The sequence below is a fragment of the Eleutherodactylus coqui genome, chromosome 7 (assembly GCF_035609145.1).
Source record: "Eleutherodactylus coqui strain aEleCoq1 chromosome 7, aEleCoq1.hap1, whole genome shotgun sequence".
In the NCBI taxonomy this organism is placed as follows: domain Eukaryota; kingdom Metazoa; phylum Chordata; class Amphibia; order Anura; family Eleutherodactylidae; genus Eleutherodactylus; species Eleutherodactylus coqui.
The window spans coordinates 25800312-25818866 of NC_089843.1; the positions used below are offsets into that span (position 1 = coordinate 25800312).

Here is an 18555-nt window from a genome sequence, read left to right on the forward strand (position 1 = left end):
ATTTTTCTGCGGCCCAAAAGGCTCCAATTTTTTTTTATATTTTCAAAAGTATCGATACTTTAACATGAACCAAGTTTTTGAACACGGCTGCTTCCAGGCTGTCTTACAAATTAAGCAACATCGAGCTGTATGTTTAAAAAAATATTTAGGGGTTTCACCTGCACTCTCGGTTGAACAATTTTTCAGGGGTACATTGGTACTCTTGGTACACTAAATTTTCTGGCCCTCGTCTATACTGTTAACTAACTCATTTTTCCGGCCTTCGCCTACAGTCATGGTACCCCAATTTTCAGGCGTTCGCCTATACTCTGGCTACAGAAATGTTACAGGGGTCTGCCTATACTGCTGCTACATACATGTTACTTGGGTCTGCCTAAATTTCGGCTACATAAATTTTACAGGGGTTTGCCTATACTGCTGCTACTTAAATGTTACAGGGGTCTGCCTATACTTCTGCTACAGAAATGTTACTAGGGTCTGTCTATACTGTTACTACAGAAATGTTACAGGGGTCTGCCTATACTTCTGCTTCAGAAATGTTGCAGGGGTCTGCCTTTACGTCTGCTACAGAAATGCTACTGGGGTCTGCCTAAACTTCAGCTAAATAAGTGTTGCTGGGTTCTGTCTATACTGTTACTACAGAAATGTTACTGGTGTCTGACTATACTCGTGCTACAGAAATGTTACTGGGGTCTGTTAATACCTTTGCTACAGGAATGTTACAGGGGTCTGTCTATACTATGGGTGCACTAAGTTTTCCCATCACGGTGTTTTACCTATCTGGCACAAATAATACAGTGACTGACTAGGCCAGAATTGTGGGCCGAGACCAAGTTGCTAGGCGGGGTGAAACTCTCTCGTGGTTGGGCACTCTGATTTCTTCCTGTGTAATAGCATCTTTGTGCACCTACAGCGTAGGCGAGCCCAAGGAACTCGAAGACTTCCCCTTGCAGTGTTGAGTTATCTGTGTTGGGACACATGGATTTACCATTGCTATGTAACTCAGGGCACCTTGGGTCACACAAGGTGGAGGCTGGGACCGAGCCTGACCCTGGGCCCGCTAACGTGCTTCCCAAACAGACTATAGCGGGTCCTGGTCATGGTGTCTTGGCCTTGTAATGCCACCTTCTCCTCCTGCTTGGGGTCAGGGTATCTGCACTGGGCATCATGTATTTTCTCCCGTGTTACCACAGTTATCTGAGACACTGGTTTGGGCCAAAGAAGAGCAGCGTTTCTGCATTAATGAGACGTTCACAGCTGGACTAGCATCGGAGTCCGCTCTATGCCCCCGATTGCTGAGGGTGTGTGCAGAGGCCTATGTCCTCGGCGCAGTGCAAGTCTGTCATGTTTGGGCACTGTCATTTCTACATGTTTATTACTGTCTTTGGGTTCCTTCAGCTCGTCTATGCTGTGGGTGCACAAAGACTTCCCGTAGTGGTGTTTGACCTGTCTGCCACAAATACACTGACTGACTTGGGTAGGGTGCAGAATGCAGATGGCTTTCCCCTACACAGACACCTACACAGACGGAATAGTGTGTGGGCACATGGATTTTCCCATTGCTATGTTAGTCGCGGCACCTTGGGCCACACAAGGTGTGTGCTGGGACTGAGCCTGACCAAGGGCCCGCTCACATACATCCCACACAGGCTACAGCGGGTCCTGGTCATTGCTTCTTGGCCTTGTAAGGCCACCTCCTCCTCCTACTTGGGGTCAGGGGATCAGTACTGGGCATCATGTATTTTGTCTCGTGTTACCACCGTTATCTGAGAAACTTGTTTGCGCAAAAGGAGAGGAACATTGCTGCATTAATGAGACATTCCCAGCTGTAATAGCATCGGAGTCTGCTTCATGCTCGTGATTGCTGATGGCGTGGGCTGAGGCCTTTGTCCTGGGGGAACTGCAACTGCGCCACGTTGCGCCTGTGGAACGTCTTCCTGGTTAATGCAGTCTTTGGAGCGGTAAAATAAAATGTAACTGATTTAATGAGACCTTCACAGCTGGACTAGCATCGGAGTCCGCTTTATGCCCGCGTTTGCTGAGGGTGTGTGCAGTGGCCTATGTCCTCAGCGGAGTGAAAGTCTGCCATGTTTGAGCACTGGGATTTCTTCATGTTTAATACTGTCTTTGTGTTCCTTGGACCCGCCTATGCTGTGGGTGCACACAAACTTCCCATCACTGTGTTTTACCTGTCTGGCACAAAGACACTGACTGACTTGGGTAGGGTGCAGAGTGCAGATGGCTTTCCCCTTGCGGTGTCGATTAAGCTATTCGACACCTACACAGAATGACTAGTGTGTGGGCACATACATTTTCCCAGTGCTATGTCAGTCGCGGCACCTTGGATCCCACAAGGTGTTTGCTGTGACCGAGCCTGGCCAAGGACCCGCTCACATACTTCCCACACAGGCTACAGCGGGTCCTGGTCATGGTTTCTTGGCCTTGGAAGGCTACCTCCTCCTCCTGCTTGGGGTCAAGGGATCAGCACTGGGCAGCAAGTATTTTCTCTCGTATTACCACAGTTATCTGAGACACTGGTTTGGGCCAAAGAAGACGCGTGCCTTGCTAAAGAGGATTTGTCTGAAGTAAAAATTGTTGGGGGCGGGGGCAGACTCTTGCCCCTATTGTGGCTTAATAGTGGGATCTGGGAGCCTGAGATGCAGCCCTGCATGCTGCCCCAGCCCTGCCCTATCCTTTTCTGTGGTGTTTCCATGACTTTCAGATGTTTTCTGGTTTTTCACAAGTGAAGACCTATCCTGAGCATCGGTTATATACAAAAATGCTTGAGTCGCCCATTGACTTCAATAGGGTTCGTTACTCGAAACGAACTCTTAAGCATCGCGGAAAGTTCAACTCGAGCAACCGAGCACCTGAGCATTTTGGTGCTCGCTCATCTCTAATAAATATCCATTACCACTGTTCTCTGAGCTCTTTGATAGTCTTCAGGGTGCCTGAGTTTTTCCTAAACTCGAACTGAAGGGTGCTTGTAATTTGATGCACATTCGCGAGGGGGATGAGTGGAGGATGGCGTTTAATGCTCTTGATGGCTATTATGAATATTTGGTGATGCCATTCGGGCTAGTTAATGCTCCAGTGGTTTTTCAAGACCTTGTTAAGAATATTTTTCGGGATCTTCTTCATGCATTTGTGGTCGTGTATCTGGACGATATCCTTATATTTTCTCTAGATATACATTTCCATCGAAGGCAGTTCCATAGAGTTTTACAGCGATTGACAGTGAATCATCTGTTTTCCAAACTGGGTAAATGCTCTCTTGAGTGTGACTTACTTCCCTTTTTAGGATATATTGACACCCAGCAGGGGTTTGAGATGGATCCCGAGAAACACTCTGCTGCTCTGAATTGGCCTTGTCCCTCAGGACTCAGGGCAATCCAACAATTTTTGGGCTTCACCAATTGCTACAGACAATTTATTCTGCATTTTTCTTCCTGAATGGCACGCATTTCTGCACTCACATGGAAAAGGGCCAGATGCCAAGCATTTACCTCTAGAAGCAGAGGCTGCCTTCCCGACACTTAAGGTGGCATTTTCGTCTGCGTTGGTCCTGCACTGACCAGATGATAAGATTCAATTCTTTTTGGAAGTCGATGCGTCTTCTTCTGGCTCCAGAGCAGTTTTGTCGTAAAAGGGTGCATCTAGTGACAAGCAGACTTGCGGTTTCTTCTCCAAATGTTTCTCCTCAGCCAAGCATAATTATTCTATTGGAGATCGAGAACAGCTAGCTGTCAAGATGGCTTTAGAATTTTGGCGGTATCTGTTTGAGGAAACTTACCATCCCATTATAATTTATACTGATCATAGAAACTTGACCTGTAGACTGCTCAGCGGCTCAATCCACAACAGGCGTGGTGGTCTCTGTTTTTTGCACACTTCAACTTTGTATTGTATTTTCATCCTGCCAGTCAGAACACTAAAGCTGATGCTCTATCCAGGGCTTTCAACTGTACCGATGGTGAGGAGAGCCCACAATTGATTATCAATACTGCTAAAAAGGTAACTGTAGCCCCTGTTTGCGTGAGAGATGTACCTCGGGAAAGACCTTTGTTCCTGAGGCCAAGAGAAGAGCTGTTCTGTCCTGTATGTCACTGCTTCAAGTTGTTTGGACATTCTGGTCAATGGAAGACCAGCGAACTCATTCAGTGGCAATATTGGTTGCCATTCATGGGAAGAGATATTTGTGACTTTGTTTCTTCTTGTTCCTCCTGTGCTCAGAAAAAAAAGGTGTGAAGTGTAAACCCGCAGGTCTGCTATATTCGCTGCTGATACCTAACTCTCCATGGCAAAATATTGCTATGGATTTTTTCACAGATCTGCCATTATCCGATAGGTGTACCATCATATGGTTAGTCGTGGATTGATTTTCTAAAATGGATTATTTCATACCTCTGCCCGGTCTGCTAACTGCCAGTCAATTGAGCCCCAAAAATGTATTGATCACATTTTTTGGCTTCATGGCTCCCCTAAGCACATTGTATCAGATAGGGGAGTGCAGTTCACTTTAAAATTTTGGAGATCTCTTTGTAAGTTATTGAGCATATCTTTAGACTTCTCCTCCACCTACCATCCACAATCCAATGGACAGGTGGAACGCATTAACCAAATTTTGACTACATACCTTTGTCAGTTTATTAATGCCCATCATGACGATTGGGTCAGTCTTGCAATGGGAGGGGGTGGGGGCGGAGCTACATTCCGGAACTTAGCTTCGTCCCTCCCATTGCAAATAGTGGCGAGGGCAGAATGGGGACGGGAGCTCAGTGCACTGCTCTCGGCTCTTGCAGCCTCCTCCCTCTGCAGAGTAGGACGTCTTATATCTGCCGGGCGTGAAAACCCAGCCAATATACGGTCGTCTGAAGGCACCCTAAGTATGTTTTAAATTTTAGGCAATATTCTATCAAAGTTTGTGTGAATTTCTTATATGTATGTATGTTTTTAATTTTTTATATCCCCTTCTGTGTAGGGACCCACTACAACACAAGGAACCGTAAAGTGGTTAGTGGGCTGATGTATCTTGGCCAACATTCAACCAATGCCTTGCATTTATTATCTATCATTCACATGCAGTGGGGCATTAAGCCTCCAGGGGAAGCCCAGGGTGGCAGTACCAATGTGGTTCACTGTTGGAAATGCAGGGCAACCAGCCGAATTATCATGGCGTCATTAATAGGCTGCTGGTCTGCATGGTGAACTACATATATCAGAATGGTCTGGCACCCTGTATCCACTATGTGTGGGAGTGTACGCCAAGCAGCCACCCCCCTCATTATCAAGAGGCAGTGTGAGTGGTTGTCTTATCGGTGTCCTGCACAGGTGTTGTTTGCTCCTCCATTTAGTGGTCGGCTGCCTGCATGGTGAGAGGATGCATCTATGTGCGTTCCTCACTTAGTGGGTAATGGCTATTTTCTGTGAATGTTTTTAATTTTTTTATATACCCTTCTGTGATGCACTATATGTATATAATGTTTATTTCTACCTAATCTTTCTACTGCTATATTATGTGTAGCACTATTTTTATTAAATATAATACAATGCTTTAAATATTGTGATGCCTGACTCCCATCCTCTTCTTTGAGCGTCCCTGGTAACTAGGGACAGCAGTAGTACTTGTCAGGGAAGAGTTATGTGACTTGCGTGTTATGACGAGGTAACGTGGCTCCCCACAAGACGATTTTCATGTGACCCGCTAGCTGCGCACTCCAGATTATAACAGCATTGACTGTGGGAAATTCCAGTATGCCACACGGTGGGAGGGTGTGGCGACAGTCATATGGGCATGATGCCGGGTCAGGTGCACGGGCACATGACTCGCGCTGGTGCAACATCACCTAATTTATTGTTCATTGATTGGAGCACGCATCCATTTATTTATATATGGAGGGGAGAGGATTCAGAGAGCTTGGTACCCAAAATATGATGAATCGTATCAAGTTTTGTCAGGGGGTCTCTTGAGAAGATTAGTGAAGAAGTTTGGGCACATGCTTCTAGCTGAAAAGACCCAACTTCTTCACTGAGTAACCTGATACACAGGTGTTTCCTATGATTTGTGGTTTTAAAGTCATCCAAATGCATAAATTAATCAGAAATTTGTAAAGAATATCCTTATACAGCCTTTCTATGGGAGTCTAAAGTATCCATTATTTTTATATGTGTCTCCTCCACTGCTACTAATCTGTCACACATGTTGAATATCTTGTTGTAAGGCAGCAATATCCTTCTCATAAGAGTCTTCCAGTCTCTGGAATAGGCCATCAATCTCCCTTTTAGTGGTAATGCCCGTATGTCATCCTTCCTAGTTGGGATCATTGATGAATAAGGAACATGGTCTGGGGGATATTGGGACTTGATGGGAACCTCATTGTATCTGGAATAGGAAGCAGGGGGGATAGGTACTCATCCAAGCTGGCTCTGTTTGTGTGGGAGATAGAAGCAGGCTCACCACCCTCTGAAACTGGTTCCTCATGATGGATCCACTGGGGATTAACCAGGGTATACAGAAGTGGAGGAAGAGGAGCTGGAGTTGAAGTGCACAGCAGGCTGGATGAAGATCTGTGTTAAGAGCCGGTACTGCCTGCCTCCTGGTTAGCCGCATCAAGTTGTGGCATAGCAGTACTAGGAGAGCTATTGCCCACAGGGTCATTTAAAACTGCATTGGCATCCTCGGCGTAGGAGAAGCAGCTGTATCTCTCCGCCAGCACCATGATGAATTCGAAACTTCCGTTGGGCAGGTCTTGAAAGGGACTGTCATAAGAATAGCTCTGTCTCTCCCTTATCCATGCAAGGAGGCTGTCACGGTCTGACGGGTTCCTTTCTGCAAAGTGAGGTCTGGTTCTCGGATGTCTGGTATGCTGGTGAATAGTGGGGTTGTTGGGAGCACCACTGAAATGCTACTCACTCAGTCATCAGTGAGAAATGACCCCCTTACTTAACCCTTTCCAATACATTTATTTTTTCTCACCCATTCTCCCCAGCTCCAAATAAATTGGAGCTAGGGAGAATGGATGAGAAAAAATACATTTTCCCTGCACAACTCTGTCAGTTCAGGAGGGTGCAGGGAGGGACCTTCTTACCTGTCCGGCGTCTTCCGCATTCTCCTTCTGCCTCCCGGCTCGGCGATCGTGTGACCGCTGGGGTCAGGTGGCACCTGGCGGTCACATGATCGCCGGGCCGAGAGGCAGAAGGAGAATGCGCAAGACACCGGTCAGGTAAGCAGGTCTTCCCACGGTGCAGGCTCCCGGCTCGGCGTTCATGTGACCGCTGGGGGTCAGGTGACACCGGCAGTCACATGATCGCCGGACGGAATCTCTATGCATTACATAGCGCTAATTGAGCGCTATGTAATGTGTAAAGGAGAAGGCAGAAAGGGTTAAAAACCCTTTCTGCCTTCTCCTCGGGGGTCCTCGATGAGGACTAGTGCAGGAGTGTATCTGCACCCGATGTGTCTGATGATCGGGTGCAGATGCACTCCTGCACTGCAGTGTCGGGCCTGTCCCGACATCGGAGGCCCGACATTGGATTGGAAAGGGTTAAATGTATTAGCTACTTTTGCAATTTTAAATTTTAAGTTATTTTTTCCTTATTTCCAAAGTCTGATTCTGAGTTGATCTGTGTGCAGACAGAGCGGTCGCCCTCGGTAAAGATTACACATACATTTCCCATAATCCTACAAAGTTTCCACATCTATAGTGTCTCCTACGTCTTCTCAATCAGCACAATTAGTGACTGAATCCTCCCACATCTCTGGATCTGACTGATGATCACTGGTAACTTCACATGTGGATCTGTCTGACACAAACCTATGAAGTACTTGCACCAAATGCAAAATCTTTCTCACTTTCTCTTTTTCTTTACTAACTGATATATTTTTTGCATCTATTACCTTATTTTGCAGTTCACAACTTGCATATAAACTAAACCAGAGAGTCTCTCGATCTGATGTGTCGATGGGAACAAACTTCTACTGCAAATTACTCTTTTCAACAAATTAATGTATAATTTCCATACTTCACCATCAGAAACTGTCAGCTTCTCAGACCGTTATGTGTCATCTGGGTTCAATCCGTCTGAGTCTGCCTGGCACTAGTAGTCCTCTAGCTTCTAAGTTCACTAACTCTTGAAGCTTAAACTTCTACTTGGGATCTCAATGGGACTACTAGCGCAATTTTCGCTATTCAATATACTGTGGCTGCCATATTAGATAGGACTAATGTACAGGCCCAGAGACCCTTTAAAGGACCACACGTTTACATCATGTGCACCAAAAAGGTTCTAACTTTATTTAGGCTGGTAAAAGTTTTATATAGACTTTTTCATACACAGAAAGTTAGGTAGGTCAAGCTGTGTGCTGATAGGCCATTCTCATAGGGAGGTATTTGTGAGGTAGCTGTAAGATCATTCACCCATGAGGAGCTTCCCTTGAGCATGATGTATTCATTCTTGACTTGTTGTCCAAAGGAAATACTTCCTGTTTCACTCCAGCCAGCCATTTCCTGTGCTTTTACACAAAAACATTCCTGGATACATTTTCAACTGGTTAAAACCAGTTTGAACATTTTTTGGACACAAAGCACTGCTCCTTCAATTCTTGTGGAGGTGGGGGGCGATGTTCCCTTCCCCCAGAGGTTTAGATTAGAGACACTATATAGCATCTTCACAGCTGATAAAAATACCGAAAATATAAACAAGATGGCGAACCTCTCAGGCATCTACCAAAGGGACCTTACAAAATATTGCATGTCACTCGCATACCATGTGATGCGCATACAAGCATGATCTGATGTTTCCACTGAAATCAATGGGAAACAACTGAATTCCTTAGATGCCCGTGAAACACCTCCTTGAGAATTGCAATTTCCCAGAAGTGATGCAGGGCATTTTTGAATCAAAAGCAGATTTGGTGCATAAATTCCTGAGACCTCTCCATTTATCCAACTGTTGCATGCTCCCATAGAAACAATTCCATTTCGCTGTATGGGAGAGATGTTCATCTGCAACCTGTCCTACAGCAAGTCTCCATCATGTGAGCGCACCCTTAGACCGTCTTCTTATTGTCGTATTTGTGTGTGCAATTGCAAACACAAAATTAGCATGGACAATATGAAGTGACTAGATCCCATTAATTTCAATGTGTTGGTTCATATGTGCATATATTTTTTTTCACCATTAGTTTTCTATTGGTTTTATAGTTAGAATGTGTACAGCAGATTACAAGAATATGAAAACATTGTACATACTTGTCAGAGAGTGTGACCAAAAGAATATATCTTCTGTATGAATGTCCGGTTGATGAATCATAGTTCTTGGAGACAGTCATACGGATGGAACATTACATGCAGCAAAATGAACCTAGGTAACATCTGCAAGTAGTACATACAACAGCATAGCCTTATTTTTTAAGCATAAAAGAAGAGAGAAAGAAAAGGAAGAAAAAAGGAAGATAGGAAACATATAAGTAAACTTTTTATTGGATGGGAGGGGGGGAGAAAGTGGTTAATTAGGGAATTGTTGGAGCCATGGGTTCCACTTATTTAGGTAGGCCGTAAAACCTCAGTTCTTTTGGGCGTATAGTTTTTCATATACGTTGTGGTCTGATATCGTCTGGATTAGATCTGATATAGTGGGAGACATCACGGTCTTCCATCTTCTTGATATTAGAAGTTTAGCTGCGAGGAGGATGTGACAGGCGATCCTCCTCGATTGGGTAGGGAAGCTCTTGCTATCTAGTAGGAGAATTGCTAAACTCGGGGATTTAGTAACAGCTGTTTTAGTAATTTTCCTTAAAAGTGAATAAACATCTTCCCAAAATAACTCTAGTTTTGGGCAACTCCAAAATATGTGGTATATGTTGCCCAGGAGGCAGCACTGTCTCCAACAGGTGCTTCTTGTATTAGGGAATATTCTGGCCAAGGCATCCGGGGAATAATACCATCTGGTCAATACTTTTATGTGAACCTCAAGAACATTTGCGTTAAGGGTTGACTTGTTAGCCCATTCAAACGCTGAGATCCATTGGTTTGGTGGATTTCTCCTGCCCATGTCTCTCTCCCAGTTGAGAAGATGGGCTTTTTTTGTTTCTCTCATATTACCGGAGAGGGCATCATAGCATGTTCTCACTAGGGATCGAGACATCGAGTCGGAGTTATTAAGAATTTTTAGGATCTCGTTTGGTACTCTCTCCATCCAAAGTTGGGAGCTCTGTAGGAGGGAGCGCATCTGGAGGTATTTAAACATTTCTTTGATTGGTAGAGAGAAGCGTTTCATTAGAGTATGGAAGGGGAGGACATCATCTCCCTGTATTAAATCTGCTATGTTTTTAATGCCCCTCTCCACCCAGGAACTCAGGCGCAGGTTGGGGATAAAAAATTCAAGGGTCCCGAGGGACACCACAACGCCGCTTTTCCATGCATGGTCTCTAATTTTTTGTGCCAGCCAGTTCCATGAGTGAAGGGATGCTCGCATTGGCGGCGACAATGAGGTTAGGTGTTGGATTGGGGGAAGTGAGGGTATGAGGGAGCTAAGAAGGGAAACCAGGAGGAGGGGTTTCATAGATTTATTATTCAGAAAATGAGTTTCAATTTGGAGCCATCCTGGACCTGCGTCTCCACTCGCCCATTGTCTAATTTGGTTATTGTTGATAGCATGTAGGTAAGACCACAAGTTGGGTACTCCCAGGCCACCTTGTTTTCTGTTGAGGTACAGGATAGATGCAGCTGCTCTTGGCCGCTTTCCACCCCATATAAATTTGGAGAGTTGTTTTTGGAATTTAGAAATTTCCATCCTAGAAATCGGTAAGGTGAGTGTACGGAAAAAATAAAGTATTTTAGGCAAAATTTGCATTTTATATAGAACAACTCGACCTAACCATGAAGGTTCCTTGGACGCTGGATTATTCAATTCAGTTTGGAGTTCTTCTAATAGGGGGGAAAAATTGGCCGAGTTTACGTCTTTAATTGGGAAACACAATTTAATTCCCAAATCGGGGATAGTTTTTTCCTGCCACTGAAAGGGAAGTTCTTTTTGAATATTGTCTTTTAAAGATTTGTCTATATTGATTCCCAAGATCTGCGACTTCTCAATATTCTGTAGTATGATACTCTGCTAAGCTGCTGAATTATGTCGCCTACTTCCCTCAATGAAGCTATGGGGTCAGTAAGTAATAGCAAGACATCATTATCAGCAAACAGACTGATTTTGTGCTGCCTATGGCCTGCTGGGATCCCCTTGATTTTGCAATTCAGTCTGACGGATTCAGCAAAAGGTTCCATAATCAGCGTGAACAGTAATGGAGACAAAGGGCACCCTTGACGGGTACCATTTGTTATTTTAAAATTTCTTGAGAGAGTCCCATCCACCAAAACCGCGGAGGGTGAGCTATAGAGAGCCTGAATGGCTCTCAGGATACCACCCCGAAAACCGAATTTCTCCAGAGTGGCGAAGGCAAACCCCTAATGGAGCCTGTCAAAGGCTTTTTCTGAATCTAAAGCCAGAATTAGGGCTGGAGTACGGTTCGCCTCCGCCACTGCCAAGAGATTGAGTACTCTTCTAGTGCCGTCTGGTGCCTGCCTCCCCTTTGTGAAACCTACCTGATCACTATGAATAATTTGTGGGAGCACATTTAGCAAACGTTGAGACAGCAATTTTGAATATATTTTTATGTCGCTATTTAGCAAGGAGATGGGTCTATAGTTTGCTGTTGAACTTGCGGGGTTGCCTTGTTTAGGGATGGTTACTATGTTAGCTTTGAGCATTTCTTCTGGAAAAGTGCCACATATAATAGCTTTGTTGAATGTTTCGGAGAGGTAAGGGGCCAGGTCCAGAGCAAAATCTTTATAATATTTATTTGAGAAACCATCTGGACCTGGAGCCTTGTGGGACTTTAAAGATTTGATTGTGTTGAGAACCTCCACTGGTGTTGTGGGAATATTTAACTTTTTGAGTTGATCTTCTGTGATGCTTAGGAGATTTATTTTATCTGGAAAAGTATTGATCTGGAGGCTATCCGGTTGGGGTGTGGATGGATCATTGTTGAGATTATAAAGTTTTGCATAAAAGTGGCTAAATTCATCAGCTATGTCCTGCGGGTGTTTTATTTTTGTTCCCGATCCATCTTGTTTGATGAGATAAGGTACTTTTGATGCCGCTTGGCGTTTTTTTAAATTATTTTGGCCATCAATTTTGTGGGTTTGTTAAATTCTGTGTAGTAATTAATTTTTGTTAATCTTGACGATTTGTCAAAGTCCTCGATTAATAATCTTCGTAAATTAGGCCGTAGATTCATTAGATCTTTGTGGAGCACTATTGAGGGAGAGGATTGCAGACTTTGCTCTACCTTTGTAATTTGTGTGAGAATGTTGGTTAAGTGGAGTTGTTTTTGTTTTTTCTTCTTTTGGTATGCACTGATTTTAATTAGTATGCCCCGCATGAACGCTTTATGTGCGCACCATGTGGAGAATATGTTTGTGTCTAGATTTGCGTTAATTGAGAAATATTCGGCTAATTGTTGCTTGATCTCCTGTTTGTGTTGAGGGAGTCTCATGAGAGAGGGATTGATTCTCCAGTTTCTCGGTACTGACGTGAAATTAGTAACGTTGAGCGCGAGGTATATAGGTGAATGGTCCGACCAAGTTGTGTCTCCAATTTCAGCGTGTGATATTCCTGGGAGGGTCCACCTATCGACTAGAAGTAGATCAATCCTATTGAAGGATCTATGGCGGGGGGAATAATAAGTATATTCCCTTGATGATGCGTTGAGGCATCTGAAGGTGTCATAAAGCGCTTCTTTGTGAAGCCACGGGGCCAAGACTGGGGATATTCTGTTTGAAGAACTAGTGGAGTCTATTTGTTTATCGGGAACTATATTGAAATCCCCGCATATTATGAGTTTACCTACATGCGATTTTCTAATTCTCTTGAGAATTTTGTTTAAAAAGGTAATTTGAGAGGAATTTGGTGCACAAATATTCATCAAAGTTGTTTGGATATTATTGATGAGGCCCACTAATATTATATACCTTCCGTGGTTGTCAATAATTTGTTCCGTGAGGGAAAAATTAATAAAGTCCTTGAGTGCAATCAGAACTCCTGCTTTTTTCCTCTCCGCACAAGACAGGAAGATGTTTGGAAATTTCTTGTGGGAGAACTGGGGGTGAGATGAGCTCGTAAAATGCGTCTCTTGAAGACACAATATATCAACATTTTTTGAAGGGCGTCCTTCCAGACAATCGACCTCTTGAAAGGAGAGTTTAGGCCTTTAACATTGAGAGAGCATATTTTTACAGCCATGGCTTAGTTAAAGAAGAATTGCAGAAGCAACAAACCCTTATTATGTAACCACTTTTTGAGGGACCTGTATGGGGGGGGGGGGGGACAGGAACATTTAAAACATAAACAGTCGGCCAATAGTACCAGTCCAATTGTCCTTGTAGGGAGCTGTTTCTAAGCTCAAAGTTTGATAGCCGATAAAATGTGAGAAAACAAAGCAAGAGCAAAACTTTTCTAGCAGAGTCAGGAGCCTGCATAGTCTCTGGGGGAGAAAAGTTTGCCTGATAGTTAGGAACCTCCTTTCTGTATTGTAGGCGGAAGTAATTCAGCGGGGAGAGCGGGGGTGAGACCCCTCGCGGGGCTTTCCAGGGGGATTTTTATCCGCTTTATCTTGGAGTCTATCTGAGATGGGAATGCCCCAGGACGATAGAATCTTTTCCCCGTCTTCGGGGTTGCTAATGATGAATATTGATCCCTCTTTGTGGGGAATTAATTTCGTGGGGTAACCCCATTTATATGGAATTTTTTTCCTTCTGAGTGAGGTGGTTATGCGAATAAATGCCTTTCTGGCTTGAATGGTTGCGGCCGATAAGTCCACAAATAGCTGGATGTTTGCGAACTGGGCAAGAACGTCCGGCGTTCTGCGGGAGGCGAACATGAGGGCCTCTTTGATGTGGTAAAAATGAATCCTCGCTATAACATCTCGCGGGATACTGTCGGGGAGGAATTTTGGTTTTTGTAGACGATGAGCTCTATTAATAATGAGTTCCTGAAGAGGAGTGGAAGGCAACATTTTTTTTATTAGCTGTGTTAGGAAATCTTTCAGTTCATCCGGGCTGATTTTTTTCAGAGATACCCCTGAATTTGACGTTGTTCCGTCTGTTGTGATCTTCCAAATCAGCCATTTTAATTTTAATATGGGACACTTCCTCGAGTGAGTAGTGTGCGTCTATGCGCGTGTTGTGCGAGTTAGTTAGTTCCTCCATCTTATGCTGAATATGGGTGGTTCTTTCCTCCACATCCGATATAGAGGCACTAATACGTGATGAGACAGAATTAAGGTCCTCCCGCATAGAATTTCTTAGTGCCACCATCATTTCTTTAATAAATGCTTCCGATGTGGGCTGATTTGAAGAGGGAAGCATATCAATTAGCTCTGCGCTGCCTGATGGGGGTAGTAATGTTTGCATGGCAGTTTCTAGTCTTGGTCTTCTTTTTTCTGGGCTGGCTGAGGGGGAGGTGCCATCTCCTGAAGCTAACGCGAGGTAGGGCACCATTTTAGGTGAGTGGGAACTGATGTATGTGGTGGATGCTGCAGCATTACTCACCTCTCCCATCTCTGAAGGGGAACTGGCTTCTCCCCGAGCGATTCCTGGGCTGTCCGGTGCTGATCTTAGCCTCCGAGGAGAGTCACAGACATCGCTGGAGGGGCCGTCGGCTGAAGCGGTGGGCGTGGGAACCGGGCCTCTTCTGCTGCTGCGGGCTGTGAAGAAGTCGGCTACGCGCTGAGAAGGTTTTGCCGACTTGCGATGGGTCATGGCAGTCGGGCAGGAGTTAGGAGAGACACTTGCCGGTGAGTGGGTCCCGCTAATCCTGTTAAAAGTAGCTACGGAGGTTTATACCGGAGCAGAGCTCAGAGCAGTGCGTCCGTCTCGGTCCTCAGTCAGGCCAGGCCCCCCATATGTGCATATTTTTCATGCACATTTCGTTTGCACAAAAAACCCCACAAAAATGCAGCATGCTCTGTCTTCCTGGGCATTTGCACACCAAATGTCCCCATAGAAGTCAATAGGGATGCGCAAATGTATGTGCAATATGCTAGAAGAGTACAAATGTGCACAATAATAGAGCATGTCATTCTTTTTGTGTGCACAAACTGCATTCACAAAAAAGACCATGAGAATGAGCCCAATGATATAATTGGGTTTTACTCGCTGTGTATTGCTTGTGCAAATATTTCCTATGCATACACACCCGTGTTAGGTTACCCTAAGTCCATATGTGCACAGCCGATATTCTCACACATATTCTGCCCATGTACAACAAGGACAAATCTCACATGAAAAATTAACCCATTCTTTTTTTTTTGCTCCAACCGAATCACTGCATGTCCTATCTTCGTGTGAAGCTCACTATACAATAGGAAATGTAATGTGCAGTTTCCAGCACATCGCACAGCACACAGATGGGGGATTCGTGTGCCGTGTGATGTGAACTGCATCCGAGAGTCTCGGGCAAAAGTTCTGTAGCACATCTAAATGCACCCTAACAGAATATGTTTTGCATGTGGAGTTTTGGATTACTGAGGATGTCCTACTAACTAACTGACTGAGAACAATCTGTACAGAATGATCTTAGTTTTCTTCTGTGTTTTGCAGATCAGCTATGGCGCCTCCGACCCCTCATTATCTGATAGACTCCTCTATCCTCATGTTTTCAGAATGGTCCAAAATAACCACATCCACAATATGGCGATCACTGAACTGCTGGAGCACTTTGGCTGGACCTGGGTTGGGATTATAGTATTGGATGATGAAACTGGAGAGAATGAGATGCTTATGCTAACAAAGTACATGCGAGAGCGTGGGATCTGTGCCGCCTTCACCATAAAACTAAGAGAGGAAAATTATAATAGGATTGTACAAGCTCTAAACAATCCACAAGTCACCATCATTATAATGTGTGGGACCTTCTCTCCTTATATAGTTGATTTATTAAAATATTTCAAATTTATATTTTTGGGCAACACCCTCATCTTTTCACCATCCTGGATATCTAATACTCTCAAAGAGTTAACTGTAGAGCAATCAATATATAATGGAAGTCTAGGATTGCAGTTTTCATCACCTTTTCCTGGTCTGGAGGATTTTGAAAAAGTGCACAGGAAACTGGATGATATGAACAAAAAATCATACTACTGGAGATTGTTAGATAATATAGTCAATGCTGATGATATAGATTATTTTATATTACACTATGACATCAACAAAGAGTACAACTACACTCGCAACTATACTGAACCAAGTCTGGTGGATATCCTCTCATCGGGGGTCGCCACAAGACTATATACTGCAGTAGAAGTTCTGGCAAAAGCTCTACATGAAATGTTCTTATTTATAAAAGACAAGTATGAAGAAAACTCAATAACTGGATTTTTACACTACAGACGGAGGTTACAGCACTACATACAAAGGATGAAGTCCTCACCGGATCCAATGAGACCTTCAGATTACTTTAATGAGCAGGGAGAAGCCGTACATCCATATAAGATCATAAACTGGTTATATACAGAAGATGCCATACGTGAGGTTGAAGTAGGAAATTATACTCCGTGGGCCGTCAGTGGGGAAAAGCTTCACATAAATCGGCAGTCTATAACATGGAAACACACAAAGGAGGTGAGAAGAGTTATATTATGCAGGTGATTATGTAAATCTTGTCCGCTCTATAACATCATTATATAGTTTACATCCTCTTATTGTACATGTGTGTTTTATCTTTGTAGTAAAGGTTCTTGTCTTTTCCTACAGATCCCAGTATCCCGCTGCTCCGACCAATGTTCACCTGGAAGCAGAAAAAAGACAAGAGAGGGATTCCCTGCCTGCTGCTATGACTGCATCCCGTGTCCAGAAGGGGAGATATCAAATATAACCGGTATATTATAGTATGAGCAGTAGGTGATGATGACAGTGATGTACCAAAAGGATCTATATATGAAAGAAAAAATGTTAACCCTTTAGAATTACCTGGATTTCTGCAATCAATACTAATAAAATGTGTTGGGTCCATCACAAATATAGATGAACAGAGGAACATAGTCAAACTAAACTAATGACAAAAACATTGTACCATTCATGTATTTTATTGAACATATTAAATAATCATCCAGAATGCATGGAGAAAAAGTATGTAAACCTACAACTTTAAAGCAAACCTGGGGTGACAGGGAGCTGAGTGATATATTTTTTATACTCACTCCCTGATTCCTGCATTTCTCACCTCTGAAGTCACACAGTGAACTGAAATCTCTTTTCAGACTGACATGTGCGCGCGCTCTCCTATAGATGTCTGTGGGATACAGACAGCAATCTGAAAAGTCTGATTTTTGTGCGGTGCATGGAAGTCAGTTGCAGGAACCAGGGAGCGGATGTGTATAACAATACTACACCCAGCTCCCTGTCACATCCCCTAACAGCACCATAACTTAGTACATAGGGTTGTAGGAAGGTGGCAGGTTCCCTTAAATAGCATATAGTTCCTCCTTTAGCAGCAATCACCACTAAACATGTCCTGGAGGCACAAATCGGATTTGCACATCACTGAGCTGGAACTTTAGATCATTGCATCCCGTAGATGGATTTCAATTCATTACTATTTCTGAGATGTCCAGCATGCACAGCCCTCTCCAGGTGATGCCACATTATTTACAGGGGGTTGAAATCATGACTCTGATTTGGCAATTCCCAAACATAAATCTTATTATTTAGCACTCTTCAGCTGTTTTACTTGTATGCTTTATTTCATTGTCTTGTTACATCACCCAGCATCTCTTCAGCTGGAGGTCATGGACAGCGGCCCTTACATTGCCCGTACATTCTTCTGTAAGATGTTCTCATCTTTTATCCCTGGTACAAAGAACATTTTCCCAGAAGCATTATGGCGCATCCATGTGGTTCGGGAAAACTTGAGATGGACTGCAATGTTCTTTTGGACAGCAGTGGCTTGCTTCATGGTATCCTTCCATGAACACCATTGTTCCTCTGTCTGTCTCTAACACATGGCACATAGACAGGGGTTACTGAAGCTTACAGATCCTCCTGTAGGTATTCATAATCTTTATTTATCTAGCACCAACATATGTCACAGCACATTACAAGTTGTTTCTCACCTCTTTCAGGATTGCCTGATGTACTTTTAGAGGCATTATAACAGGACGCTCACTCCTGGGGACAGTGGCAGCAATTTTGACTTTTCTCCTGTAAAAGAAATGTAAAACCAGATAGATCAAAATGGCTCCGGCTGTGACTTTTCTTAAAGAAAACAGACAACACTTTTCTGGTTTTGATAAGAGTCTGAACTGTGGCATCCTCTTTCACTAAGTTATATACCAAAATTAAATTTATACATCTGATACATCACAAAGAAAGTGATAAATCAAGGATTTGATATGACTTTGGCATAAATGTAATTTTCTCATGTAATTGGGAATTACAAACTTGGTTAGTATAATACAATTGCTATATGTAATACTGTTAGATCTGGCAGACATGGGCATCG

At 43.7% G+C, this 18555-nt stretch overlaps 1 protein-coding gene across 1 annotated transcript in view; it reads left to right on the plus strand.

Moving 5' to 3' along the window:
* Nucleotides 1–3024: 3024 nt before the first annotated feature.
* Nucleotides 3025–18555, plus strand: part of LOC136573448 (vomeronasal type-2 receptor 26-like) — a 69863-nt gene continuing 54332 nt past the window's right edge. Inside the window, exons 1-4 of the mRNA XM_066574737.1 lie at nt 3025–3262; nt 4982–5013; nt 15657–16676; nt 16809–16932. Coding sequence (XP_066430834.1) covers nt 3025–3262; nt 4982–5013; nt 15657–16676; nt 16809–16932 — 1414 coding nt within the window. The remainder of the gene's footprint in view (nt 3263–4981; nt 5014–15656; nt 16677–16808; nt 16933–18555) is intronic.